Source organism: Megascapheus bottae, chromosome 6 (assembly GCF_031878675.1).
Source record: "Megascapheus bottae isolate mThoBot1 chromosome 6, mThoBot2.hap1, whole genome shotgun sequence".
Lineage (NCBI taxonomy): Eukaryota > Metazoa > Chordata > Mammalia > Rodentia > Geomyidae > Megascapheus > Megascapheus bottae.
The window spans coordinates 80,843,216-80,871,158 of NC_143514.1; the positions used below are offsets into that span (position 1 = coordinate 80,843,216).

At 52.9% G+C, this 27,943-nt stretch overlaps 2 protein-coding genes across 3 annotated transcripts in view; one reads left to right on the forward strand and one right to left on the reverse strand.

The window, feature by feature from the left end:
• Positions 1-19,204, forward strand: part of Dnajc11 (DnaJ heat shock protein family (Hsp40) member C11) — a 47,813-nt gene extending 28,609 nt beyond the window's left edge. For both annotated transcript variants that reach the window (XM_090335915.1, XM_090335916.1), the window contains exons 5-16: positions 5,770-5,898; positions 6,674-6,796; positions 7,517-7,590; positions 8,419-8,608; positions 9,282-9,367; positions 9,590-9,706; positions 16,213-16,368; positions 17,044-17,113; positions 17,577-17,634; positions 17,724-17,866; positions 18,161-18,290; positions 18,708-19,204. In XM_090335915.1, the coding sequence (XP_090192041.1) occupies positions 5,770-5,898; positions 6,674-6,796; positions 7,517-7,590; positions 8,419-8,608; positions 9,282-9,367; positions 9,590-9,706; positions 16,213-16,368; positions 17,044-17,113; positions 17,577-17,634; positions 17,724-17,866; positions 18,161-18,290; positions 18,708-18,733 (1,302 nt within the window). In that variant the 3' untranslated portion in view covers positions 18,734-19,204. The remainder of the gene's footprint in view (positions 1-5,769; positions 5,899-6,673; positions 6,797-7,516; positions 7,591-8,418; positions 8,609-9,281; positions 9,368-9,589; positions 9,707-16,212; positions 16,369-17,043; positions 17,114-17,576; positions 17,635-17,723; positions 17,867-18,160; positions 18,291-18,707) is intronic.
• A 1,266-nt stretch (positions 19,205-20,470) lies between these two features.
• Positions 20,471-27,779, reverse strand: Thap3 (THAP domain containing 3). Its single transcript, XM_090333928.1, has 5 exons — positions 27,653-27,779; positions 23,921-24,113; positions 21,658-21,717; positions 21,301-21,423; positions 20,471-21,075 (listed from the first exon to the last, which is right to left on the reverse strand). Exons 1-5 carry the CDS (start codon positions 27,724-27,726, stop codon positions 20,794-20,796), a joined length of 732 nt encoding a protein of 243 aa, XP_090190054.1. The 5' UTR covers positions 27,727-27,779; the 3' UTR covers positions 20,471-20,793.
• Between the last annotated feature and the right edge of the window lie 164 nt (positions 27,780-27,943).

Here is a 27,943-nt window from a genome sequence, read left to right on the forward strand (position 1 = left end):
CCTGAGTTCAAAAAAAAAAAAACAATGTGTTAGTCGAGGCTGGTGTGCACATGCCTATGATCCCAGGAAGAGTCTGAGTGGTAAAAGCCAGCTTGGGCCACATAACTAGACTCTTACCTCAAAAAACAAAGGCAAAAGCTCTCTCGAGGAGGGTCAGATGTTTGAATTGTCCGTACAGAACAATGAAGCCTGTTGAAATTGCTTTAGGAAGAATGCACCAAGAGTAAATGAGGGTGATGGGAAGACATTGTCACCTACTTGGAAAGCTAGGTCCGGTGCTCACACCTGTCATCCTAACTAACCAGGAGGCTGAGATCTGAGGACCATGGTTCAAAGCCAGCCCTGACAGGAAATTCCATGAGATACTTATATCCCAATTAGCTTCCAAAAAAGCCTGAAGTAGAGCTATAGTTCAAGTGGTAGAGCGCTAGCCTTGAGCAAGTAAAGCTCAGGGACAGTGGCCAGACTCTTGAGTTCAATTCCCAGGACTAGCACCCCCCAAAAAACCTGGAAATGTCACAATAAAATTCCCACCCCCTGTATAACTAATGCATCCTAGTGGGTAAAATAACTTCTAGTACTGTTCTGTAGAATGATGAAGTAGAAAGAGTATGAGCTGAATCTCTGTCAGCTGTCATTTCTTGGTGTTGAGTAATGGCCGGAGGTTGGGGAGGGAGGGAACTAGGTTGTGAGAAGACTTGACTGGAGTGGTGGATTTATGGCCCGTAGAAGGAAAGTATACCCTGGCACAGTGGCTCGCGCCTGTAATCCTAGCAACTCAGGAAGCTGAGACCTGAGGATCACTGTTCAAAGCCAGCCCAGGCACTAAAATCCATGACACTCTTATCTCCAATTAACCACCAGAAAACTGGAAGTGGCGCTGGGGCTTCAAGGGTAGGACAGTAGCCTTGAGCTGAAGAGCTCAGGGGTAATGCCCAGGCCCACAATTCAAGCCCCAGGGCTGACCAAAAAAAAAAAAAGGAAAATTTACCAATGTGCTGTACCCACAGGATCTGGAGGTGATTGGTTGCATCCATAGCAACAGCCTACAGTAGTGTCACAGTATATTTTGCAAGGTGTTGCATTTGGGGGAACAGGACAAAGGATACACAGGAGCTCCCTTTTCATTTCTTGCAACTACATGTCAGCCTCTAAGATTTCCAGCTAAAAATAGACCATCAACTAACTGGCTGGTGTTGCCTAAGACTGATTGCTGCTGCTGCTGCTGCTGCAGCAATGTTTACTTTGTGGACCTCAGGACTCCTTAGGCCCTGACCCTGCTTAGAAGCAGGAATGTGTCAGCTTGCCCTGGGCATTCTGGCTTTGCCAGCCCCTAGGGAATTCAGCGGGCTCACATTAAGGAAGCACTACCTGTCTGGAGGTGAGACAATGGGTGGTGACATTTTTTGGGGGGCGGGAGGTAATATATGGAGGGGTTACAATCCCATCCGCCAGGTAGGTACATTACTTCTCATACGTTGATACCCCTTCTCATTTTTTTGTCCCCATTTTTCTCCCCCTACTCCCTCCCAATCATCTTGTTTTCCCCTCTTCCCTTTTCTATTTTAAATAAATAAATTAGCATATATGCAACATACCAGGTAGCAAAGTCAGATATAGTAACAATATGAGATTAACCAAAGGGCAAAAAAAGAGAAGATAAATAACATAGTACATTAAGAACAATCATCACACAAGATAAAGCTCTTGTTTCCATATCCTAGAGATCCTTTCGGGTGATGACATTTATAAGGTAGGAAGTTTTCTCTAGTGATAAAACAGTTGGCTTTCCCGTTGGGCATCTGGTGGCCTAGGTTGATGGTGAGGAATATCCATTCTTATAATAGAGGTTCAGAATGACCTTTTCAGCTACTTCAATTCCTTAAACCTCTGAATCTTAACTAGCTCAAAACTTGAAAAAGGAAAACATATTCTTTTCTTTTTCACCCCCTCCCCGACCCTAGTCCTGGGGCTTGAACTCCAGGGCCTGGGCACTGTCCTTGGATGTTTTTTTTTTTTTTTTTTTTTTGCAAGGGGTGGGGGGGGTGGAGGGGATGTCATGGGACTTGAACTCTGGGCTTGAGTATTGTCACTGAACCCTTCAGCTCAAGGCTGTCCCTTGAGCCACAGTCCCACTTCCGACTTTTTCTGTGTATGTGGTTCCAGGGAATGGAACCCAGGGCTTCACGCATGCTCGGCAAGTATACTACCATTCCCAGGCCTAATGTTCTTTTGACAGCATGTGTTGAAGTCTTGTTACTCCAGCCTAACTGATTGAACGAGTATGGAATTAAGGCCATCAGCTGGCACCAGTAGAGAAGGAAGCAAGCACCATACTTCTCAGTACACACTACTCAGCTACCATGGTTGCCAGCTGTCCTTCCGTGGTGTCACTCACCGGAAGCAGAACCAAGTGTGTGGAATAGGCAAAGTGTGTGCAGCCCATGGATTCCCTAACACATAACATGTCAGGAGCTCAGCTCTCAGCGTCCATAGTGAGGCTTTATTGGAGCCCACCACATACATCTTTCTTCGCTCTCGGAGGCCATGGGGCTGCAGCTGAATGCCAAGCAGCCTCTGCAATGGCCTCCTGGTTATATAGAGGTTTGGTCACTTGCTTTGAGAAACAAGTGATGTGTAATGGCAGTATAGTCAGCACATTACTGTGTTTTGATTTGGACTTGATGGCTGAGGGTATGTAGAGGTAAGCTTCCACTGGTGACTCATGCCTGTAATTGTAACTATTCACCAGGCTGAAATCTGAGTATTGAGGTTCAAAGCCGGCTGAGCAGACAAATCCATGGGACTTTTATCTCCAATTAACCAGGAAATCTGGGCTCAAATGGTGGAGGAGCAGCCTTTCATCAAAGCCAACTGAGCATGCCAGGCCCTAAATTTTAGCTCCACTACTGACACAACAAAAGAGAGAAGAGCGAGATGGGAGAGGTTTTCACTGGGTGCTAGTGGCTTACACCTATAACCTTAGCCACTCAGGAGGCTGAGATCTGGTTCAAAGCCAGCCCAGGCAGAAAAGTCCTTGACACCCTAATCTCCAATCTATTACTCAGAAAAGCCCAAAAGTGGTGCTGTGGCTCAAGTGGTAGAGTGCTAGCCTTGAGCACAAAGAAGCTCAGGGACAGTGACCAGGCCCTGAGTTCAAGCCCCAGGACAAGGAAAAAAAAATGTGGTTTAAGAACAATTAAATACATGCATAAAACTCTAACCCAGCTGGACACCAGTGGTTCATGCTCATAATCCTAGCTACTCAGAAGGTTGAGATCTCAGGATCAGTGTTCAAAGCCAGCCGGCATGAAAATCTGTGAGACTCTTTTTCTTTTCTTTTTCTTTTTTGTGCCTAGGCACTGCCCCTAAGTGCATTAGTTCAAGGCTAGAGCTCTACCACTTTGAGCCACAGCGCCACTTCCTGTTTTCTGGCAGGTAATTGGAGATAAGAATCTCATGGATTTTTTTGAGACACACACACAGTTATGTACATGTGGTGGATTTAAACATGACCCTTTGACACCCAGCCAAATAGGATTTTTCATTCCTTTCAAGCTTGTGTTGTTTCATTATATAAAATAGTGAAAATGAATGGTGGGTTGTGGTCCAGCCTCTTCAGGCCCATGGAGAAATCCATCTGTTCTAGTACCTCTCAAGCAGTTACTTCCCAAGGGTTATTTCCCTAGAGCAAAGAAGAGCAAGAAGCAGCCTCTAGGCCTCTCTTTAAGATAAAGAAATGTCCTTGTCACTCAAAGCCAAAGCGACCTCATCAGTCATTTTCTGGGCAGATAACTCTATCAAGCGAGTCAACGCGTCACCTCACATTCTCCCAGCTCGCCTTGCATTGCCTTGGTCATTTTCCATAGATTTGGATCAGCACCAAAGGCTGTTGAGTCTATGACCACGAACTCACTGGAGTTTTCCATTTTGTGGCCTTGTCTAAAGAAACAAGCCAGTGCTTGGAAAGTAGTAATGGATGGTATTTGTAAATTCCCATGGCTACTCTGTCCTTTGCTGAATGAGTTGTCGAGGTGGAGTTAGCATGAGTGCTTACAGTTGAGAGGCTTCTCAAGCAGGACATGAGGTGCATACCTGTAATCCACAGTCGCATGCTGCAGGCTAAGCTGAAAAAATTATATCAGTTATGAACATTAAAATATGGGCAAGGTCCAACACTGGTAGCTCATTGCTGTAATCTTAGCCACCATGGAGTCTGAGGTCTAAGGGTCACAGTTCAAAGCCAGCCCCAGCTTTTGTTTTGGTTTGAGTTTGGGACGGTACTGGGATTTTGAACTCAGACCTTCTCATTGGTATAACTTAATTTAAATCTAATAGCTAGGTGTGGTGGCTTATTCCTGTAATCTTAGTTACTCAGGAGACTGAGATCTGAGATGGTGATTTGAAGCCAGTCTGGGCAGAAAAGTCCATGAGAGCTTATTTCAAAAAACTACAACTGAAATTTAGTGGGGCTTGGCTCAATGGTAGGGCAGTAGCCTTGAACAGAAGAGCTCAGGGACAGCACGCAGGCCAAGTTCAAGCCCCATGACCCACAAAAAAAATTTTTTTAAGAAATGTTCTGTGTCTTGATTTTAGAGGTGGTTTCATGAGTGTATTATCTTTCAAAATTCATTGAAAGCCAGACACTAGTGTCACACCTGCATTCCTGCCTACTCTGGAGGCTGAGATCTGAGGATCGCAGTTCAAAGCCAGCACAGGCACAAAAGTCCGTGAGACTCTTATCTCCAATTAACCACCAGAAAACCAGAGGTGGTGCTATAGTTCAAAGTGGTAGAGTACTAGCCTTGAACTGAAGAGCTCAGAGACAGTCCCTAGGCCCAGAGTTCAAGCTGTACAACCAACCAAAAAAATTGTTTTTTGTTTTTCTTTAAATTAGGCTACAATTTAATAAAAGCATGTATGGTAATTTCTTTCTTTTTTTACATAGGGTTAAAGATACTAATGTGGTTCAATTCCTTGGTACATATGCACAGTAGGAAATAGTGCTATGATTCAAGTGGTAGATTGCTAAACTTGAGCAAAGAGTGTCTAAGGACAGTGCCTAAATCCTAAGTTCAAGACCCAGGACTGGCAAAAAAAAAAAAGGTGTATACTTCTCATTAACACTTCAAATTAACTATGAACAACAGAGCTGCCCGCCTCCCCCAAGTCCTGGGGCTTGAACTCAGGGCCTGGCTGCTGTCCCTGAGCTTTTTTGTGCTTATTGCCAGTACTCTATCACTTGAGTCACGGCACCACTCCTGGCCTTTTTGACTAGTTTATTGGAGATAAGAGTCTCACAGGGACTTTTCTACCTGGGCTGGCTTCAAATCACAATCCTCGGACTTCGGCCTCCTGAGTAGCTAGGATTACAGGCATGAGCCACCGGTGCCAGCCACAAAGCAGCTTTTAAATCTCCCATTTGTTCCTAGCTTATTTTGTCTGTTTGTCTTTTTATTTCTGTGTATTGCCCATGCCAAGTGGTTTCCTGAGTTCCTCTGGGTGTCACGCTCATCCATGCTTGTCCCTGGCCTGTCACTCCTCTGCAGGCGGCAGGCTGCTTCTTCTGGTCTGTTTGGTTTCTAGCTGTGGAAGCCCAGGAACTCTGCAGCTGTTGGGGGTGGACTGTGACATGTGTGGTGTGGGGGGGCCTGCTGGGGTGCAGGATGGAGTTGGGGGCCTGGTACAGGGGCACCTCCTCCCTACGCTGCACCCGCTCTCTTCCTGCGCCCTTCGGGCTCACTGCCTCCTGCTTATTTCTGTGCCCAGGGGACCATCAGCGTGGGCGTAGACGCCACCGACCTCTTTGATCGCTACGACGAGGAATATGAAGACGTGTCTGGAAGTGGCTTTCCGCAGATTGAAATTAATAAAATGCATATATCTCAGTCCATCGAGGTAACGCACAGCAGCCAGTGCAGCGTGGGCTCCAGTTCACGAGGGCTAGCAGGCAGCCAGGTGCTCGTCTTCATGGTGAAAGGATGCAGTTAGCCACTGTGCAAAATGGCACAGTCCGCTCACAGTTTCGTGTGTCACTGCTATGCCCACACCGGAGCAGGCAGGAGGATTGGGGCTGGGGCACCTAGCTTCCACAGTCCCAGGTCCTTCTAGTATTAATGGTGTGAGAAGAGGAAACGCGCAGGGTTGTAGCAGTTGAGTTCAGGAGAGAAGGCAGGCAGGCTGACCAGCCTCCACACGTCCTTGCAGAAAGGCAGTACTCGTGTCTGGGCACACTCCATGATGCGCCACAAGGCAGGGGCAGCCTGTACCTGGGTTCAGAGGCCACCAGCAAGGGCATCTTCCTAGATGGAGTTCTGCCCTGTCCATTCCTTCACTCCTGAGGACACAGCCTGCGGGTGGCATTTCCCCCGGGAAACCTGCCCTCAGAGCTGCCAGTCTGCAGCTGTGCAGGCCTTCAGTCCCTTTGGCAGCCTCTGGAGAGGCCCAGGCATCCCGTGGTGGCCGGCACAGAGGAGCTGGAGTACCAGTTCATGCCATCGGCACGCTGCCAACCCAGCTTTGGCTCAGTGTCCCTGAGCTTCTGCAAGGCTCACGGCTACAGGCTGTCATGACAAAGCAGGCCCTGCACTCACTGGGTGTTCGTTCACCCATGCCAATGCTGGCACTTCCCCTGGCTTTGCCTCCATTGTTACCTGGAGATGTTTTTTCCCAGGCACCCTTGACAGCTACAGACACAGCCATCCTCTCTGGAAGCCTCTCCACCCAGAATGGCAACGGAGGGGGCTCCATCAACTTTGCACTTCGGCGAGTCACTTCTGCCAAGGGATGGGGAGAGGTAAGCCCTGTAGGCCAGACTCCCTGGTCCCCCATAAAAGCTGGCCCTCCACCTGACCAGGCAGCACATTGCTGTGTAATGGACCAAATACCAAACGTGCAGATATTGACAGACCCTCATGACTGAGGAGTCCTTAGAATAAGATGTCCTCTGAGGCAGCCACTCCCGACAACAACCTCTGGAAACAGTGTCGTTTCCTTTGCTGTGGTTACTGCGCTGCCAGAGGCGGGGCCATCTCTGCCCTGGTCCACTGGTCATGGACCAGCCAGCTCTGCCCAGCAAACAACTGCATCATAGCAGGCTGCCTTGAAAGTCACCCATACTGGCCACTGAAGCAGCAGAATGGCTACCACTCCAAGACTGTGTGCCAGTGTGGAGCTGCACTCCAAGGGGCTTTATCATGAGACCCTGGAGGCCCATCGCAGCTACCTGTGAGGCCTTGGGGGAGAGCCAGAATGCAAAGGGGCCACTCAGGAGGGGCATACCTGACCACAGCAGGCATCGGGGAGGGCCCCCAGACAAAGCATTTTCCGTGGCAGAGCCCTTTCTGCAGCTTCTGGTAGACCTGGAGCAACGGTCACCTCCAGGAGGACAGATGAAGCTCGGACACAGGAATCCAACATCCCTCTATTTAGAGCCTTGGCCAGTGCTCAGAAACCAGCCAGGGCATTCATGCCAGAGGCACACACCTAATTTTTTCTCAATTTGTTTTTCAAACAGCTGGAATTTGGAGCTGGCGACCTCCAAGGGCCTTTATTTGGTCTCAAGCTGTTCCGTAATCTCACACCAAGATGGTAAATATGAGAGCTGACTCTGTGGTTTAGAATACTTAGAACTTGCACATTCTGTGATCAAGGACATTTCGGTGGGTAGATGTCAGGGCCCTGGCCAGGAGCCTGGCAGTGTCTGAGTAGGAAAGTGGACTGGGAAATGGGCGAATGGGCCAGGCCTTAAAGTTTCCCCACTTGAGTCTGTTAGCCTGGTGGTCCTGCAGATGCCTGTAGTGTTGCCAATTCTATGAGGGTGAAATGCCTGCTTGTGGCCAGAAGGTGGTGCTGCTCTCTGAGGAAGCTGACAAGCGCACAGAAAGTGGTTTTTCACACCGTCAGTGGATGTGCATCAGGATTGCGTTGCTGGGTTTGGGGGTGGGTAGAGTTTTGTTAGTATTGGAGTTAGAACTCTAGGCCTCACATTTGCCAGGCAGGTGCTTTGCCACCTGAGCTACTCCTCCAGGCCCAAGTAGGCAGCATTTTAAATAGACTGATACTGTGTTCCCACCCAGAAATTCTGATCTGCATGGTCCAGAATGGGCCCAAGGTGCATGGTTCTGACACTGCTGCCCATGCGCAATGCCTGGGTGGCTTTTCCCACTCCACACCTGCCCAGAAGCAGGCAGGAGGCCTGGCACAGGAGCCAGGCCTGCACCACCAGGCCTCTACCAGATTACGCCAGTGACCCAACATGCCCAGCAGGAGAACTCTCTTGCAGTGGGCTTGCGGCCCACTCAGAAACTCCATGTCGGGTGCCTGGCAGGAGAGGGAGTGTGGTGAGCAAGGTCTTACCCTGGCAAAGGAAGCCACAGAGCAGGTGCCATCCAGACCTTTCTGTCTGTGTCCCCCCAGCTTTGTGACAACAAACTGTGCTCTGCAGTTTTCCTCCCGTGGAATCCGGCCTGGCCTCACCACCGTCCTGGCTCGGAACCTGGACAAGAACACAGTGGGCTACCTGCAGTGGCGGTGGGGTATCCAGTCAGCCATGAACACCAGCATCGTCCGCGACACCAAGACCAGCCACTTCACCGTGGCCCTGCAGGTGAGAGGAGCCGTCCTTGAGGATGTGGCTCTGACGCCTGGCTCCTCTCGGCCACTCACTGTGGGGTCCTGTGGCACGGTGGTACAGACACAGTGGGCGTCTGCTGATGCTTCCACCTCACCCAAGCCCTGGTGGAAGGGCACGGGCCGCTGCTGTGGGGCAGGCATTGGAAAGAGACAGTGGTCAAGAGGGGCCCGCAGGGGCCAGGAGTTTGGCCTAGTGGTTAAAGTGCTTGCCTAGCATGCATGAAGACCCGGGTTCCATTCCTTGGTACCACATACATAGAAAAAAGCCGGAAGTGGTGCTGAGGCTCAAGTGGTAGAGCTCTAGCCTTGAGAAAGTCCAAGGACAGTGCTCAGGCCCTGAGCTCAAGCCCAGGACTGGCAAAAAAAAAAGGGGGGCCCATAGGTCCACTGTCCAGCCACACCTGGCAACAGAGCCTTGTGGGTATAAGCTCGTGTTTTTGCTGAGAAGCTACGTGTGAAATCACCCAGTGTTCAGTCACGTGCTACTTAGCATTTCTGTCGGTGACCGTGGCCCCGTCCTGTACAGTGCAAGTACCCAACTCTGCTCAAGGCTATGCCCAGAAGATGTCTAGCGGCTGAAGGGAGGGTTGAAGCCATCTCCCCAGAGCAGCCTGGGCAGCCTGCATCCCCCACCTCTGTCTCCACAGCTGGGCATCCCCCACTCCTTTGCACTGATCAGCTATCAGCACAAATTCCAAGACGACGAGCAGACACGCGTGAAGGGGTCGCTCAAGTACGTGTCCGCCTGGCTCTGGCGGGTGGGCTGCCTCAGCTAGCAGGCCAGGCCTTGCACAGCACTGCCGCTGGACATCCCCAGTGTCTCCCTGTGTCTCACCCACGGGGCTGGAAGTCCTAACTTCCTGTGAGCGGCCAGTGGGAAAGAGGGAGGGGCAGGCCACCAGGCTGTGAGGCCAGAGGGCGTCGGACACTGACCACTGTCCTGGGCTCCCCGCAGGGCGGGCTTCTTTGGGACAGTGGTGGAGTATGGAGCTGAGAGGAAGATCTCCCGGCACAGCGTCCTGGGTGCCGCTGTCAGCGTCGGAGTCCCACAGGGCGTGTCTCTCAAAGTCAAGTAAGTTGAACAAGGCTCTTTCCAGTTAGGGAATGTCTGGTAGCCTCACTAATTAAGGGCGAGGGGCCTGTGGCGTGGTTCAAATGGCAGAGCATCTGTCTAACAAGCACCAGGCCCTGAGTTTCAGACCCTAGTACTACTCAAAAGAAAAACCAAAACAGACAACTCAGTGACCGGCGCAGTGGCCTTTGCTGTGGGTTTTGTTGTTAAAGGTGTAGTTGCTTCTCTCGGGTGCCTAACAAAGATGGAGGACAGCGGAGGTCTAGCACACACTCATGCCTGACCCCCCTCTCCCAGTGGCCTGGGTGACTTCCAGATGCTGGCATTCTGCAGCCCGCCTTTGCTCTTCAGAAGCACCAGCTGAGCTCCCTTGCTTCCCCTCATACACACCAGCCTGTCTCAGCCCTCGGCAGGGCGTCCCCACCCCCAGGTACGGGTGCTCTTCATCCTGGCCTAGCTTGAGTGCAGCAGCTTTGCCAGGTGGCTCCTGGCCTTCCAGCTCCCTGGCACTCCTGCTCTCACCGGCTCAGCTCCTACCTGGAGGCTCCACTGGGCGGCTTGGTCCTCTGGGCTCACCCCAAGGGGTCCAGTCTGGTCTCATAGCTCTGCACTTTCATGCACAGAGGACTTCCAAAATTTCCAACTCATCCAGACAGCCATTCCTCTGTCCATGGTGCCACATCTGGGGACTTGGCCATCTCAGATCCAAATGCATGCCAGCGTGGTGTCATGCTGGAATCGCAGCATTATAAGACTATGAGTTCAAGGTCAGCCCAAAATACATAGAGCCTATCCTAAGAAAAGCGAGACGACGGCCAGGAGTTTGGCCTAGTGGTAGAGTGCTTGCCTAGCATGCATGAAGACCTGGGTTCAATTTCTCGGTACCACATACATAGAAAAAAGCTGGAAGTGGTGCTGAGGCTCAAGTGGTAGAGCTCTAGCCTTGAGAAAGTCCAAGGACAGTGCTCAGGCCCTGAGCTCAAGTCCAGGACTGACAAAAAAATAAAAGAAAGAAAGAAAAACAAGATGTTGTGGGAGGTGGGGTGCATCCACGCTGACCTTGTGTTCATGGGAAGATGATCTGAAGTGCACAGGAGCCACGTGTGGGTGCTGTGAAGTCTTTGCCGTGGTATGTAGGATGTCTAAGTGTGCCTGAATCCTTGCTCCAGGGACAGCAAGGGGCTGCGCATCCCACATCCTCTTCCCCAGCCCCGCAAAGATGCCAGCCACTTGGTGTCACCCATCCGCGGCCTGAACCCCTCCTGCTACCTTCAGGCACACATGCACCCCTTCCAAGCTTGCTCTGCCCAAAGGCTTCCTGACCTGGGGATGGCATCTCCTGCATGCTGCTTGTTCTGTGCCAACACCTTGGCATTGGCCCTCACCACACTCTCCTGCTCTGTCTGACCCCTCTCCCCACTGCCTGTCCCTACAGATAGAGGAACCCTGAACATCACCCTGCCTAAAACCTCGGGATAGAAATGAGGCTGTTCCCCTCATTGGCCTCCTCTCCCTTTAGCGTCACCCGATTGCTGGGCATGCCCCTCATCACCTGAGTGCCCTAGTCCAACGCTGCCCCACTGCCTTGGCTCCCATCGGGCTTTTATGCTGCTGCCCTTTGTCCTAGTCAGGCTTGGCTCTGAACAGCGCTGTTGGCCTGTCTGAAAGCCCATCTCCGTGCTGCAAATGAACCCGAGCAGCTTCCCAAGTTCAAAATTGACCTGTGCTGTCCCCTCTCAGGTGGGGAGCTCCTGAGGTGCAGGTGAACAGAGCCGTGGGGATTCTGCATGCAGACAGGTGCTTTAATCAATTAAGCCATGGAGCCTGCGGGTTATACCCTCCTGGTCGTGGGGCTTAGACTCTGGGCCTGGGCGCTGTTCCTGAGCTCTTCAGCTCAAGGCTACCGCCCTACCCCTGGAGCCACAGCGCCACTTCCTGTTTCCTAGTGGTTAATTGGAGATAGGAGTCTCATGGACTTTAGTGCCTGGGTTGGCTTTGAGCGGAGATCTTCAGGTCTTCACCTTCTGAGAAGCTAAGATTATAGCCATGAGCCATTGTGCCCGGCTACACCCTCTTTTTTTTTTTTTTTTTTTAAACCAATCCTGGAGTTTGAACTCAGTGCCTGGGCACTGTCCTAGGTCTTTCTCAAAGCTAGCACCCTACCCCTTAAGCCACAGTACCACTTCCGGCCATTTTTACGAGTTGGATTCTCATAACTAGGCTGGTTGCCCTTTTCAGTTGAGTGTGCTGACGTGGCTGGGTGTGTCCTAAAGCTCCTGCAATGCCAATCCTCAGGCCGCTTGTGTGGACACAGGGGGCACACGGGAGTATACCCAAGTCTAGACATGACACCATGCTCCTGTGTCCCTTACACACTTGCCAGAACTAACTTCTGCAGCAGTCTCTAGCCTGCATCTTGACTAACATTTTTTAGATTTTGGTACATTTCAGATTTTCAGGTTCAATTTCAGCACAAGCAGTAGTTGTGCTTTGCTGGCTTGGTTCATTTATAGGATGAGCCATGTTTTTAGCAGCTAGGGTGTTATGCTTGCTAGACAGGTACTATTCCTCTTGAGCCATGCCCCAACCCCACCCCCTCCTTTTTTTCTTTTTCTTCTTCTATCTTTATTTTTCCAGTCCTGGGGCTTGAACTCTGCGCCAGGACACTGTCCTTGGACACTTTTTGCAAGGCTAGTCCTGTGCCACTTGAGCCACAGCGTCCCCTTTTTATTATGTGGTTCTGAGGGATCAAACCCAGGGCTTCATGCATGCTAGGCGAGCATGCTACCACTAGGCCACACTCCTCGACCTTTTTTCTGTGCTTATTGTGGGACTTGAACTCTGAGCCTGGGCTATTCCTGAGTTTTTTGCTCAAGGCCAGTGCTCTGCCACTTGAGCCACAGCTCCCTTGTGATTTTTCTGGTGGTTAATTGGAGAGAAGAGTCTCAAAGACTTTCTTGCCCAGACTGGCTTTGAACCAGGATCCTCAGATCTCGGCCTAGGATTACAGGTGTGGCATCCTTATCACTTTCTTTGCTTTCCTTATTTTCCAGATCAGGTCTCCTGTTTTTACCTTGATGGCCTGGACCATGGTCCTCCTGTTTGTGCTTCCTGTGTGGAAGTGATGATAGCCGTGTAGTCTGAGGTGACTCTTTTGTCTAGGCCACCTTCTAACTGCAATCTTCCCGAGCTCAACGTCACTAGTGGCTAAGATTACAAGTATGAGCTACCATACCCAGAATTTTACTGCTTTGTTTTGGGTAAGGCCTCACTCTGTAGCCTAGGCTAGCTGTAAACTTAATCCTCCTGACCAAGGCTCCCAAGTGCTAGAACTAGAGAAGTGCAGCCTAGTATACTAATTTTTATTTTTCTTTATTTTTATTTTATTTTTTATTTATTTATTTTTGTGGGGGGGGTCATATGGCTTGACTCTGCCTGGGTGCTGGTCCCTGAGCTCTTCAGCTCAAGGCTACTGCCCTACCCTTGAGCCAAGCCGCACTCCCCATTTTCTAGAGGTTAATTGGAGATAAGTCTCAGGTCCTTTTGTGCCCAGGCTGGCTTTGAACCTTGATCCTCAGATCTCAGCCTCCTGAGTAGCTAGGATTACAGGCATGAGCCTCTGCGGTGGGCTTGCTTGCTTTCTTGCTTGCTTGCTTGCTTGCTTGCTTGCTTGCTTTTATTCATTCATTCATTCATTCATTCATTCATTTTTTTCCAGTCCTGGGCTTGGGCTTAGGGCCTGAGCACTGTCCTTGGACTTTCTCAAGGCTAGCACTCTACCGCTTGAGCCTCAGCACCACTTCCGGCTTTTTTCTATGTATGTGGTACTGAGGAATCGAACCCAGGTCTTCATGCACACTAGGCAAGCACTCGACCACTAGGCTAAACTCCCGGCCCCTTATTTATTTTTTTTTTATCAGCACTGGAAGTTGAACTTAGGGCTCACTTACTGTTCAGGCATTCTACCACTGAAGTCTTGTCCACAGCAAACCTCAGACCACAAGATCCTCCTTTCTGTGTCCTGCCTCAAAGCTGGTACCACAGACCTGGACCATCATGCCCAGGTTATTGGTTCAGATGGGGTTTCTTTAACTCTTGGCCAGGCTGACCTTTGACCTGTGATCCATCCATCTCCTGAGTAGTTTGGATTACAGGTGTAAGCACTAAGATTCCTGGATAGGGGAAATCTAGTTGATCATAACATCATCCTTTCTCTATTGCTTAACTTGATTTGCTAAGTAACTTAGAAGGGACATTTGTGTGTATGCTTATAAAGGATTCTGGTCTGTAATTTTCCATTTTTGGTAGGTATTTGTTAAGTTTGGGAATGAGCTCTGAAAGCCTTGTAAAATACGTTAGGAATTACCTTTCTTGGCTTTCTGACAGAATGTATGAACCGTGGTGAATTATTGCTCCCTTAGTTTTTGGTAGAATTCACTAGTCTTAAGTTTGGATTTGCTTTTCTTTGTAAGAAGGTTTTTGGTAACTAGTTCATATGTAGAGTTTCTCCAATTTTCTGTTAACTTCGTTATTTCGTGTTTATAATTTTTGTTTTGTTTGGGGTAGGGGTATTGGTGGTTGATATTGTTCTAATGCCGGAGTTTGAGCTCAAGGCTAGGTGCCCTTAGCTCTCTCTGCCCAAGACTGGCACTTTACAACCTGCATTCCGTCCTCCTTCCTCTGCAAGAGGCCTCTGATGCCCAGCCCCTGGAGGACCCTGGTAACTCTGACACACGCATGCACACACACACACACGCACTGAGGGGGTCAGGCCTTCTGCCCTTGAGGGGCTTTCTGATGAGGAGGGAGCTGCCAATTGCTTAGAGGAATGTTACCATCTCTAATTTGGAGGGTTTGTATGTTTATGTGTTTGGGGGGGGGTGGACTCCCCTTTATACTTCTGACAAGTTTTTTCTCTCCAAGCTGAGCCTGTTCACATGAATCATATAGTGTCTCCCGATCTGAGGAGTGGAATTATCCATTTGATTTGAAGATGAAACGTCATCTTTTTTCTTTTTTTTTTTTTTTTTTTTTTTTGTCAAGCTTGAACTCTGGGCCTGGGCATTGTCCCTGAGCCTCTTTGTACTCAAGGCTAGTGCTCTACCACTTGAGCCATGGTGCCACTTCCAGGTTTTGAGTGGTTCATTGAAGATGAGTCTCATGGGGACTTTCCTGCCTGGGCTAGCTTCAGAAGTCAGCCTCCTCAGGAGCTCAGATTATAGGCGTGAGCTATCAGCACCTGACAAGTGCCATCTTATTTTAATATTGTTTATTTGAGGTGCTGGAGACCTCAAGCACACACCCCCACCGGCCTACGTCCACGGCCATCTCTTCATTCTCTTCTGCCTCACAACAAACTTGGAACGGCTGCTTTGCCATCTTTGCATGCTAGTGCCAGCACCCGGGCTTGCTGTTTGCTCATTCTTATGTCTGTCTGTGTGCCCACACACAGACTATTTTTTATATAATATTATAAATGAAACTGTAGTGGCTGTATATTGTTGTTACAAAAAAAGAAAAAGTTGGGGCCGGGAGTTTGGCCTAGTGGTTAAAGTGCTTGCCTAGCATGCATGAAGACCCGGGTTTGATTCCTCGGTACCATATACATAGAAAAAAGCCGGAAGTGGTGCTGAGGCTCAAGTGGTAGAGCTCTAGCCTTGAGAAAGTCCAAGGACAGTGCTCAGGCCCTGAGCTCAAGCCCAGGACTGGCAAAAAAAAGAAAAAGTTATGGGGCATAATGGCTCAAGCTGAAATGGCAGCTACTGAGAAGGCTGAGGTGCTGAATCCCAGTTTGAAGCCAGCATGTGCAGAAAAGTCTGGAAACAACACTTTTATATAACCAGTAAAACAGCAGGCTGGAGGTATGGCTCAAGTAGAACAAGCACCAAAGAAGCACAGGCTTTGAGTTCAAGCCCCAGTACTTGGTTGTGGAGGGAGTAACTTGGCAGGGCTCTGATTGCAGATTGACTTGTTCATGGCAGCTGCCATCAGATCTCAGAGTTGTCACTGAATGTCCACTCACCCTATGGCTAGACCATGGTCAGCTGGCCCTGCCGCAGTCCTGTGCCATGGCCACACATCGCCCCAAACCCCAAAACAGTAACAGGAAAGCTGCCAGCTCCCCTGTTTCTCCCATCTCCACTCCATCTGGGTCTGGCATGGTAGCACAAGGGGCTATGGCGGGAGTTCCAGGCTGGCCTGAGCAGTGTGTGGAGACCAGTGTAGTCCGCCTGCCTGCCTGCCTGCCTGCCTGCCGAGGCTGCGGCATCCCTGCAGGCAGCGCTGCCTGGCTTACTAACTTGGAGGTCCCACAGGTGTCATGTCGGGGAGGTGTCCTGACCTCTGTGGGGACAGCATTGGCCCTGTGTCCTGTGGTCAGTACATTGGAGAACTGGGGGCTGTGAACGTGTGGACTGCTTTCCTGGCTGCCACATGGCCTCTTCCTACACCAGCCTGCCCTGTCAAAGGTGGCTCATCTTGGGGTTCTGTCTTTGCTTTTTCCCCAGACTGAACAGGGCCAGTCAGACGTACTTCTTCCCCATCCACCTGACGGACCAGCTGCTGCCCAGCGCCGTGTTCTACGCCACCGCGGGGCCCCTCGTGCTCTACTTCGCCATGCACCGGCTCATCATCAAACCATACCTCAGGGCGCAGAAGGAGAAGTGAGAGCCATTGCCTCGCTTCCGGGGGGGCCAAGGGGGTCTAGCCTGGGAGGTGAACCAGGAACCTCAGCTAGAAGCAGCAGCAGCAGCAACAAGCCTGTTCACCCTATCACTGGCCAGTCCTACTTGAAAAAGGACTCGGCCAAGGCAAGCAGAAGCATGCAGATGTCCTTTCCTCATGGTGGCCGCGCTGCATATACAAGAGAGGGCTCTGCCTGTGAAGGACAGGGCCGCAGGGCCTGTGGCGGGCTGGAGGTGGCACTTCGTGACACCTACACTAGTAGAGCACTGAACCTAGAGAATGTGGAGGAAGGAGACTTCCTCTTCCAGGCCTTTGTGTCCCGGGTGCTGGAGGCCTGGGACTGCTGTAGAGGGCAGAGCATGTCAAGTGCTCCTAGCCCTCTCTCCACCTCTGCAGAATTCGGAAGCCTCTGGCTAGGTCGGGGTGGGGTGACAGTACTGACAAAACACCCCCCACCCTGTCTCTGCAGAGGAGGGCGGGAGCCTTCCAGGGATAGCATGGCGGTCCTAGAAATGGCAGGATCATCACAGGCAGTAAGGGGCCCTGTTCACCCACTGTGGGGACACGGGGTGGTGTGTGAGGAGGGAGCATGTAGTAGCATGTTAGTCATGTGTGTATAGGGTGACATATGGCTCGTGTTTCTCTCATGAAAGGGAGTTGGAGAAGCAGAGAGAGAGCACTGCCAGCGATATCCTGCAGAAGAAGCAAGAGGCTGAAGCCGCCGTGAGTGCCGCGGACGCCCTGCCCAAGCTTGGCCACTGCAGGCTGGGCCTGCGCCCGGCTCTGCCCCCAGATGAGCCAGCCTGCCCAGAGACACGCTCCAGCAGCTGTCTGGTTTTCAGTGGCCAGTGTTGCCATCTCTCCCTTAATGTTCTGCCTGTACAGGGCCTTAGGGTGCTGAGGCGGGCCAGCAGGGCTTCCTCTGAGGTCAGGAAAGGCTGAAAGGCACAGCTGTGCCCACCACAGGAGCTGCCATCCATCCTGGCCAAATGGAGCCGTGGGGACGCGGGCCCTTCCTCAGCTTCCTGCGTGAAGTCTGAATTTTACATGCTCACAGTGTGATTGCTCATAGGGCCTCTCCACCCACTCGAGGCCCACAGCTGGTGTGGGGCTTGGACCCTGGCTGCGCCTGTGTCCCAACCCGAGAAGCAGCACAGGCGCAGTAGGCGGCCACTCTCTCCCACAGGTGCGGCTCATGCAGGAGTCTGTGCGAAGAATCATCGAGGCAGAGGAGTCCAAAATGGGTGAGGACGCAGGTTTTCTCTTGCGCTGTGCTGGGCTCTTGAGGCTTCAAGGTGAAGGGTCTGGTGAAGGCCGTGTCCCCTGTCCCTAGGGCTCATCATTGTGAATGCCTGGTACGGGAAGTTTGTCAACGACAAGAGCAGGAAGAATGAGAAGGCGAAGGTGATCGACGTGACGGTGCCGCTGCAGTGTCTGGTGAAGGACTCTAAGCTCATCCTCACCGAGGCCTCCAAGGTGCAGCCCACAGACACCCCACAGACAGCAGCCACCCCTCCACTCACACCCCTCCTCCCCTTCTGTCGTCTCCCTTGCTCCCCTCACTTATTCTGCAGCACATTCACTGGCACCCATGGGCCAGGCCTCTCCTGGGTCTTAGCCCTTAGAAAATGAGCACCTAGAGGAATCAGCAGTGGGGAGTGAGGCTGGGCAGGGCCCCAGGCAGGCCGTGCACCTCCCCTGCCTGTGCCCAGGCATGTGGGACTGGTGGCAGAGATGGGCGGGCCTGCATGACTGACTGTGTCCCTGCAGGCTGGGCTGCCGGGCTTCTACAATCCCTGTGTGGGGGAGGAGAAGAGCCTGCGAGTGCTGTACCAGTTCCGGGGCGTGCTGCACCAAGTGACCGTGCCCGACAACGAGGCCCTGAGGATACCAAAGCAGTGTGAGTGGCAGCACCTTCCTCACACGTGGCCAGCAGCGGCTCTTCCCAGGTGGAATGTGTGCTCCAGAAGCCATTGGTTCTGGCCCACCTGGGCAGGCTGCTGGGCGGAGACAGTGCATGTGCAGTATGGGGGCATGAGGAGCGTGTCTTTTTTATTGTTGTTGTCAGTCCTGGGACTGAACTCTGGGCCTGGGTGCTGTCCCTGAGCTCTTCAGCTCAAGGCTACCGCCCTACCCCTTGAACCACAACACTACTTCTGGTTTTCTGGTGGCTGATTGGAGATAAGAGTCTCACAGACTTTAGTGCCCCAGCTGGCTTTGAATGGTGATCCTCAGATCTCAGCCTCCTGAGAAGTTAGGGTGACAGGCGCGGGCAAAGGACCCTGTCTTGATAGCTGACTGGTCTTTCCTCCCCCAGCTCACAGGATTGATACAGATGGATAAACTACTTGAGGACATGATTGTTAAAAGGCTTCAAAAAAATCTTTTCCTGGGAATCTACAAATTTGGAGGCAGGGAAAACCAGAGACCCAGATGTTTTCCTTTCTCCCTTGAGAAAGTGGCATCTATCAATTATGTGAAGGGCCGCGCAGACGCCTGGCTTCCCGTGGCTGTGACGACTGAGGAGCCCCTGCCAGGCCGACGCCCCACGTCCTTCTTCCCCTGAGGATCATGTTCCTGGAGGGCCGGGCCTGGCCACTTCCTCCCGGTCCTCAGCACACCTGCTGCCTGGAGCTCTTGGCCCCCAGAGGAATGTATGGAACATCTGCCCCAGCCCATACCTCCTCTAGCCACTGTGACCACGGGCACGTGGACAGGAAGGAAAGGGTGTGCCAGGCCTCCAGACAGGGGCGAAGCTCTGGGCTCCCCGAGAGGACTGGGGGTTTATAAAACTGCATTTTATCTGAGAACAAACAGGTTTGGAAATTAGTCTCTTTATTCCCCTCTCCCAGAGCTTTTCAATTCATTCCTTTTGGTCCCAGGGCCCAACCTGTCATGGCGAACGGATTATTCCTCCCAGGAGGGGTCCTGTTAACCAGTGGACACAGCTCGCTGTGTCCCTGCCCCAGAGCTCAGCCTGGACTCTGGAGCCCAGGGCTGAAAGGAGGGGAGCTTTGCAAGGCCAAGGCAGGCAGAAGGCCCTGGGCTGGCTCAGGTGTTTGTGAGTACCCAGCAGGTGGCACTGCTGCTTGTCAGGCCAAGCCCAGCCCCCTCACAGGCAGTCTTCCAGTGTTTCCCATCCTTTCTCTGGTCCCCTTGCTGGGTTACCCTTCCCCCCCAACAGCTCTGTTCCAGAGGCAGTAAGCTACTGTGGGTCCCAGCATACCAGTGGCCACTCGCTGTCTCCCTTGAGCAGCTGATGCCCAGGCTGTGGCCACAGGCTCCGGAGGCAGGGCCTACTCCATGGACCCTGCCTCTCCTTCAGACTTCACCCCAACCTGGCACCCGAGTATTGCTTATGACCCCTTTCCTCATTTTTAAAGCGGTCCAGATGGTCCAATTCTGTAGTAATCACCTCCATTTTTACAAGAGCAAGTTTCTGCTGCCCCGTGGAGTGATATGAGCAGGCCGTCGTCGCCTGGTGTTGCATGCCCTTGGCTGGCGGCCAGGCTCCTGAGCTGACTGTACGGCACTCTGCCACAATAAACCTGTCCCACTTGGTCTCTGTGTGCATCTTTAGGAGTGGCAATTCCAGGGGCTCCCCTCCCTTACCCGGCCCGGCCGAGCCGGCGCTGCCAGGGAAATGGGCCCCCACGCTGCGAGTCAGCCATCTAGGGCTTGGGATCTTTTCATTCTTACTGTTGTTATGCCAGTAATGGGCTGAACCTGGTGCCAGGCACGGTCCTTAAGCTTGCTCACTCAGGGCTGGTGGTCCTAGCACCCAACGCAGCCTTCTGCAGGCTAACTGGAGATAAGTCACAAACTCCTGCTCAAGCTGGCTTTAAACTGAGCTCCGAGGAGCTGGCACTGTAGGCATGCGCCACTGGTGCCCGAGGGTGGATTTGAACTCCAGGCTTCACACTTGCTAGTAGGCAGGCCACACATTAACACTTGGTTTTCTTTTAATTCACAACTTCTACCAATCAAGGGCAGCCATACCCTACCTAACCTTTAACTGGAAACAGGAGGTTGTCTTAGCCGGGGAAAGGCAGAAAACTAAAGGCAGAGAAACCTTGGGGTTTCAAAGATGCTTCTTTATTCCTGTGTTCAGAGAAGTCTGCTCAGCAGAGGTCAGAGCTGGTGCCCCTTGGCTTGCCAGCCTGCACAGTAGTGGAAAGGAGCTGCAGACAGCCTGAAGGAGGGGTGCTGGACGGGGGGGCGTCCGCGCCACGGGAGAGCTCCTCCAGCCGGACTGCCCACCACACTCACCCAGTGTGCTGTGCCAACAAACACAGCCAGCCTTCCGCCGTTTCTGGGCCACTCCACCACTCCAGGCAGATTTCCGCGCCACCTCCCCAGCATCAGCAGCAGGCAGAAGTGTCCATTCCAGCACCCTGAACCACTCAAGACAGAGCCCGTGGGGCGCCACGGCCAGGCTCCGGCTGCCGCCCTTCCCTGCAGGCCCGAAGGCGGCTTGACAGCCTCCTCATCACCAGCCTCTGGGCTTTTAAGCGCTTTCGGAGCTTCTCGTTCTCCTTTAGAGTGAGGAAGAGTTTTTTTTTCAGGGTGTCTAAGTCCAAAAGGGCGTAGCTATGGTCAGATGGCCACCTGGGGAGGGGTCTTCTCCCTGTAGGCCCAGCAGGCCAACCGGGGGCCTCGGGGGCCTCCAGTCTTGGTGACAAGACCTGAGGACAGAGGTAAGCCAGAGCTAAGAGCTGCCCACAGGAGCCGATGATCCACGCGGCAGAGTGGCAGGTCCCCCTTGCCCAAGTTCCTAAGCTCGGAAGGAATGGCGTCCAGCTGGTCTTTGTACCCCAAGGGCCTGTGCGCAGCTCACTGGAACACCAAGCTTCTCCGTTCACAGCAAAGCCCGAGCCGCCGCCCACATGCACACCCCGTCCAGGTCTTACCTGCTTTGCGGGGCCCTCGGAGGTGGGGGGCAGGTGGAGCTCTCCCAACATGGCCTCCATGCTCCTCCCGGTCTCCACGCTCCTCCCGGGGCTGGCGCGCCCGGCCCCCACCTCTGGACCGACCTGGAACAGCCAGCAAGCTGTCAGGTGGCCGTCACCAGATCCTGGGAGCAGCTGCCACTGTCTATCCCAGAGTAATCCCCACACAGGCAGCTCCTCCCAGGACTGACCACAGCCTGGGCCGTGGCAGGAAACCATCCCATGACCCACCAAGCCTCTACCAGAACAGGGGAGCCTGAGAAGCTTGTGGGCAGCGGCTGTCCCTTGGTCTCAAATGCCACACCAGAGCACACTCACCTCTCCTTCCGAGTGGCCATCTCCAGGCTCGCCGGCAGGCTCTGGGCTCCCCCGCTCCAGCTGCAAGCCACACACCCAACTGATGAGAAGGCCGCCAGAGCTTGGCCTCCAGGGCCCCTCAGAGCCACATGCTGGCCTCGGGCACCTGAACCCCACCTCTTTGTGTCCCACTGCCGCTCTACCTTCTGGTTCAAGTGAGTGCCTCGTGCGGCACATACACTCCTTATGGTCTCCATGTCCAACTACTAGGAGCTCCTCCGAGTCCAAGCTGTGCACCGCCCCATGTCCCACAGGCACACAGCCAAACTCAGACACAGAAACTGTATTCCAGGGTCTCTCAAGCTCGGCCCATCCTGACTCCATGATACCAGGTTGTGTGGCTGCATGTGCCACCAGAGGTCTACCTGCTTCCCAGAAACTCTTGTTCCATACCCCGCCCCGTGTGAAGGCAGCAGGGAGCGTGGGTCAGGAGATCCTGCATTAGTTCCTTAATGATGACATTCTCTACTGTCCGCTGGAGGAGGTGGCGTCCACCCCCAGAAGAGACGGATACCAGGTCATAACCGTGCTGGTTCTTGATCCCAGCTGTGCGGCCTCTGGAAGCCTGAGAAATACCTGACCCTCCATCCCCAACCTGAGGCCAGGGTTGGAGCAGCAGAGCTAGGATTCCCTAAAACCCACGGCTGCCTGCTCCACATCACCTGGCCCCTCCCCGCTCATCTGCCCCATACTGATGAGACCCGGCCCCTAAGCTGCCTGCCCCAGGCCTCCTTCCCTCGACCCCCATTCCCCCTCCTCCCAACATCCTCCTCACATCAGTGCAGGCCAGGAGGGCCCTGCCTGCCTGGGTGTGAACTGCCTTCGGCCACCTCTACTTACTAGAGACAAAGCAAATGCACAGCAAAGCTCAACACAAACACCTGTCAGCTCATCCACCTCTGAATGTGCTCCCAGCTCTGGGTCTGGGAGTAGCCTTAAGCTTTTTGGCTCAAGAATGGAACTTTACCGACTAAACCATAGTTCCATTCTGGCTCTTATGCTATTTAATTGGAAATAAGTGTCTCAGACTTTCCTGCCCAGGCTAGTTTCAAAGCACAATCCTCAGGTCTCAGCCTCCTCACTAGCTGGGATTACATCCGTGAGCCACCAACACCCAGCTTGCAGGACTTTGTTGGTGGTGGTGTTGGTCACGGGGCTTGAACTCAGGGCCTAAGTGCCATCCCTGAGCTCTTCCAATCAAGACTAGTAAAGTTCTACTACTTTTAGCCACAACACCACTTCCGATTTTCTCTGGTTAATTGGAGATTAAGAGTCTCAAGGACTTTACTGTCCAGGCTTGCTTCGAACCATGATCCTCATGGCTTAACCTCCTCAGTAGCTAGGATTACAAGCATGAGTCACCAATGCCTGGCTTGCATGGTGTTTTGGGGTTTTTGTTTTGTTTTGTTTTGCCAGTCCTGGGCTTGAGCTCAGGGCCTGAGCACTGTCCTTGGACTTTCTCAAGGCTAGAGCTCTACCACTTGAGCCTCAGCACCACTTCTGGCTTTTTTCTATTTATGTGGGACCAAGGAATTGAACCCGGGTCTTTGTGCATGCTGGGCAAGGCTTGCATGTTTTTTTTGTGTGTTTCTTCCCCAGTTTGTTTTTCAGGTCCTGGGCACTGTCCGTGGACACTTTTTGCTCAAGGCTAATGCTCTGCCACTTGAGCCACAGCGACACTTCCAGCTTTTTCTGTGTATATACTACCGAGGAATCGAATGCAGGGCTTTGTGCAAGCAAGAGGAGCACTCTACCACTAGGATATGGTCCCAGACCCACGTGGTTTGTTTTGTTTTGTTTTTTGTGGGTCATGGGGCTTGAACTCTGGGCCTGGGCGCTGTCCCTGAGCTCCTCAGCTCAAGGCTATCTCCTACCCTTGGGCAAAAAAGCCCCACTTCCTGTTTTCTAGAGGTTAATTGTAGATAAGAGTCTCAGGTCCTTTTGTGCCCAGGCTGGCTCTAAACCTTGATCCTCAGATCTCAGCCTCCTGAGTAGCTAGGATTACAGGTGTGAGCCACGCGCCCAAGTTGGCTTTGATTCTAGATCCTCCGATTTCAGATTGCAACCTTCTAAGTAGCCAGGTATCTTCCCACCCCTCAAGGCCTGGCAGCCTCCCTTCTGGCTCCTCTTGCAAATGCCCACCCCACCAACACCATCCCCAACCTCCCCCCACCTGCACCCCACCCCCTCGACCTTGGATCTGAGCTCAGCAGCTGCGCCCTACCTGCCCGTGGTCCTGGGAGGCGAACACAGTGGGCACGGCATTGTGCTTCAGGTTCTTGCGGTTGCCAAAGGCACTGAAGCACTCGGGTCTGAAGTGCTCTGAGCAGATGACAGTGTGCTGCTTGGGCTTGAAGTCGGCCCGGCCGAGGTTCAGCACCCACTCCTTCAGCAGCTCAGGACGGCTGAACGGGAACCTGCGAGCGGAGCATGCCATGGGACAGCTTTAGAAACAGTAACCCCATGTTACTAAATTACTTCCAGTTTCTAGAATTTTCTATCGAAGCTGTTAACAGGGTCCCCGAGTCGGTGAATATCACATAAGAGCCCAAGTACACAGCTTTGAAAGCTGTCATGCCACCTGCCCTGTGCAAGACACTGAGCTGGGAATGAGGTGTCTCTGCCATCCAGGAGACCACACTTCAGAAAAGGGGGAACTCTGGGGGACGTGACAGCTGACAGCCAGCAGGACTCACTGGGGCAGGCCCATATGAGTGTGGCCTCCAGAAGGGACAGCAGAAACGGGGCCACGGAGAACACATGGCACAGGACCTTGGGCAGATGGAGTGGGGGGGTTCCCTAGAGATCCTGGGCAGATGCCACCTGTGACCTGAGTCCACTCAGGCAGCCTTGAGGGGTGCCAGCTAGCTTGAGGCAGAGTCAGCAGGAGGCGGAGACCATATCTGAAGGCCAGACAGTAAGGTTGGCCAAGACCTTGAAAGGCAGACGCCCGCCATGGAGAGAATGGAGTGGGGCGGCTGGCTCTGAGGGATAGAGGTTAAACACACGGCTGAGTGAGACGAGGGCTTGAGAGACACCACGGGTGGTGATGGCCACCAGGCAAGGCCACAGACTGATCACACACTGAGTGTGGGAGACGGGGAGAATCCAGCACAAGGAGCCAGGAGGGAAGGGCTGGGACAAAAGCTGAGGTCATAACATGTCCTGGATTAGGAGGAGATAAGGGTGGAGCCCCGTGGGACTGACCTACCATGCCCAAGGCCCTGGGCTCAAATCTCACCACTGAAAAAAAATTAAACTATAAGTTTATCCAAAATAGGGAAAAGTAAGAGTGGCCAGCTTTGGCTCAGGTAGAATGCTAGTCTTAAGCACAAGCAGAGTCAGGGACAGCATCCAAGCCCTGAGTTCAAGCCCCACGGCCAGCAGTTTGGGCTAGTGGTAGAATGTTTGCCTAGCATGCACAAAGACCTGGGTTCAATTTCTCAGTACCACATACATAGGAAAACCCAGAAGTGGTACTGTGGCTCAAGTAGTAGAGCTCTAGGCTTGAGAAAGCCCAAGAACAGTGCCCAGGCCCTGAGTTCAAGCCTCAGGACTGGCCAAAAAAATAAAAAAGGAAAACTTAGCAGTTGAATTACAGTAGAAGGATTACCATATCTACATGAGGCACTGGGTTCTACCTCCCATGACACACAAGAAAAGGATCAGGGGCCAGGAGTATGGCTTTGTAAGTAGAGTGCTTGCCTAGCATGAACAAAGTCGGTTCAATTCCCCACAGCCACATATATAGAAAAAGCCGGAACTGGTGCTGTGGCTTTAGTGGCAGAGTGCTAGCCTTGAGCAAAAAGTGTCCAAGGACAGTGCCCAGGCCCTGAGTTCAAGCCCTAAGACTAGAAAATTAAAAAAAAAAAGAAAAGAAAAGGATCAGAGAAGAGGATAAGATTTGGATTTTAAGGATTAAGGGGGATTTGTTTTGTTTGGGGCAACAGTGGGGTTCGAACTCACAGCCTCCAGGCTTGTTAGGCTAATATTCTATCACTTGAGCCATGTCTCCAGTCCTGCTTTTTGCTGGTTGTTTTGGAGATAGAATCTAGTGAACTTCCCTGCCCAGGTGAACCTCAGGATTACGGGTATGAGCTACGAGCTCGCAGCAACAGGAATCAAGGTGCAAATGGCAACAGTGGATCCAGGAAAGACGGAAAGACAGACAGACAGCCAGACAGACAGCCAGACAGACAGAAAGCATGCATGCATGCATGCATGGGCTTGGGAGTGTGGCTTGGTGGTAGAGTGCTTGCCTACCATGCATGAAGCCCTGGGTTCCATTACTCAGTACCAATACACAGAAAAAGCTGGAAGTGATATGGCTCATATGGTAGAGTGCCAGCCTTGAGCAAAAGAAGCTCAGTGACAGCAGCCAGGTCCTGAATTCAAGCCCTACTGACAAAAAAAAAAAACTACACAGGAGGAGGAAGAAGAGGAGGAGGAGGGGAGGAGTAAGTCTATCTCTAGGTAAACTCTGGTGAGTCAGCCAGTGGTTCAATCCTGTAATCCTAGCCACTGAGGAGGTGGAGTTCTGAGGATAGTGGTTCAAAGCCAGCCTGGGCAGAAAAGTCTGTAAGACACTTATGGCTAACAAACTACTCAGAAAATGCCATAAGTGGGGCTGTGGCTCAAGTGGTAGAGTAAAAAGAAGCTTAGGAACAGCACCCAGGCTCTGAGTTCAAGCTCCAAGATCAGCATAAAACTAAAAAACACAGCTCTATCCATTGAGCCACAGCCCCACTTCTGGTTTTCAGGTGGTCTTTAGTGCCCAGGCTGGCTTTGAACCACAACCCTCAGATCTCAGCCTCCTGAGTAGCTAAGATTACAGGCATGAGCCACCTTGTCTGTGAGACTCTTATTTCCAATTAACCACCAGCTCCAAGGGTACAGGGGTAGCCTTGAGCTGAAGAGCCCAGACCCAAAGTTCAAGCCCCACGACAGACAAAAAATAAAATAAAATTAAAAATAAAATAAACACTGGATGAGCATATAATCAGATCCCTGTAAAATGTTGTCGCCAGAAAATGGAGTCCAGGAGATGAACAAGTAAGTTCTGGTATGTGAATTTGTGAAATACTTCATAGGAAAGAACAAACTCGAGCTGCTGTGTGTAGAAAGTACAGCATACAAGCATTTTAAGCCCAGCACTGGCGGCTCAACGTATAATCCTAGGTGAGATCTGAGGATTGTAGTTCCCAACCAGCCCAGGCAGCAAAATCCAGGAGACTCTCCAATTAATCACCAAAAAGCCAGAAGTTGGGGCGCGGAGTGTCGCCTAGTGGTAGAGTGCTTGCCTAGCATGCACGAAGACCCGGGTACCAAATGCCTCGGTACCACATAACTAGACAAAGCCGGAAATGGTGCTGTGACTCAAGTAGTAGAGCTCCAGCCTTGACAAAGTCCAGGACAGTGCTCAGGCCCTGAACTCAGGGACCAGGACTGGCAAAAAAAAAAAAAGGCAGAAGGGGCGCAGCCTGGAGCGAAAGCAGCTCGGGGACAGGCCCAGACCCCGAGTTCAAGCACAAGAAGAGCAAATTGAAAAATCACCCAAAGCTGTCCAGGCCCTGGGACCGGACGCGGGCGGTGGGGGTCCCACGTGGGCCGCACACCGGCGTGGACTTTTCTCAGCACGTGGCGTTCATGTCAGCAGCACGACCCCCACACACACCTCCGCGTAGGGGGCGGCGGGGGACGGCGGCGCGCCGGGCTGCCCCCTCGGCGGGCGCCCCTCCCTCCCTCCTTGCCCACGACCCTGCGCTCCCGCACCCCTGCACCCCGGGGTCCCCGGCGCCCCTCGGAGGCAACGCGGGCCCAGCCCGCACGCGCGCGGCCCGCGCACAGCGAACCGACTGCGTCTCGGGCGCACGAGCCTCGCCTGCGCGGCTGGCGGGCCGCCGACCCCCACCGGCTCGCCCGAGAGCCGGGCCGGCCCCGCCCCGCCGCTCCTCACCGGTGGAAGGTGAGCTGCTTCCTGCGGTTGCTGTAGCGGTTGCAGCACTGCCGGGCCGCGCAGGACTTCGGCATCTCGGAGTCGGGCCCACCGCCCCTAACAAAGATGGCGGCGGCGGCGCCTCCGGCGAGGTGGAGCGGGGGGCGGGGCCCGACGGCGTCCGGGCGGGAGGCTGGCCGGGCCGCGCCCGGGGACCCGCGGGACCCGCGTCGCCCCGGCCCCGGCTGGGGGCTCCGGGTCCGTAGGCCCGTAGGCGAAAGCCCCCCGGCCTCCCTACAGTCGTGGAGAGCC

Bases quoted from the DNA above. Each gene is read 5' to 3' on its own strand.
- Thap3 (XM_090333928.1), bottom strand. From the start codon at position 27,726: ATGCCGAAGTCCTGCGCGGCCCGGCAGTGCTGCAACCGCTACAGCAAC. The intron at 24,114-27,652 runs GTGAGGAGCGGC...CTCCGCTCGCAG, and splicing joins AAGCAGCTCACCTTCCACCG to GTTCCCGTTCAGCCGTCCTG. The intron at 21,718-23,920 runs GTAGGGCGCAGC...TGTGGCTTGCAG, and splicing joins CCTCCCAGGACCACGGGCAG to CTGGAGCGGGGGAGCCCAGA.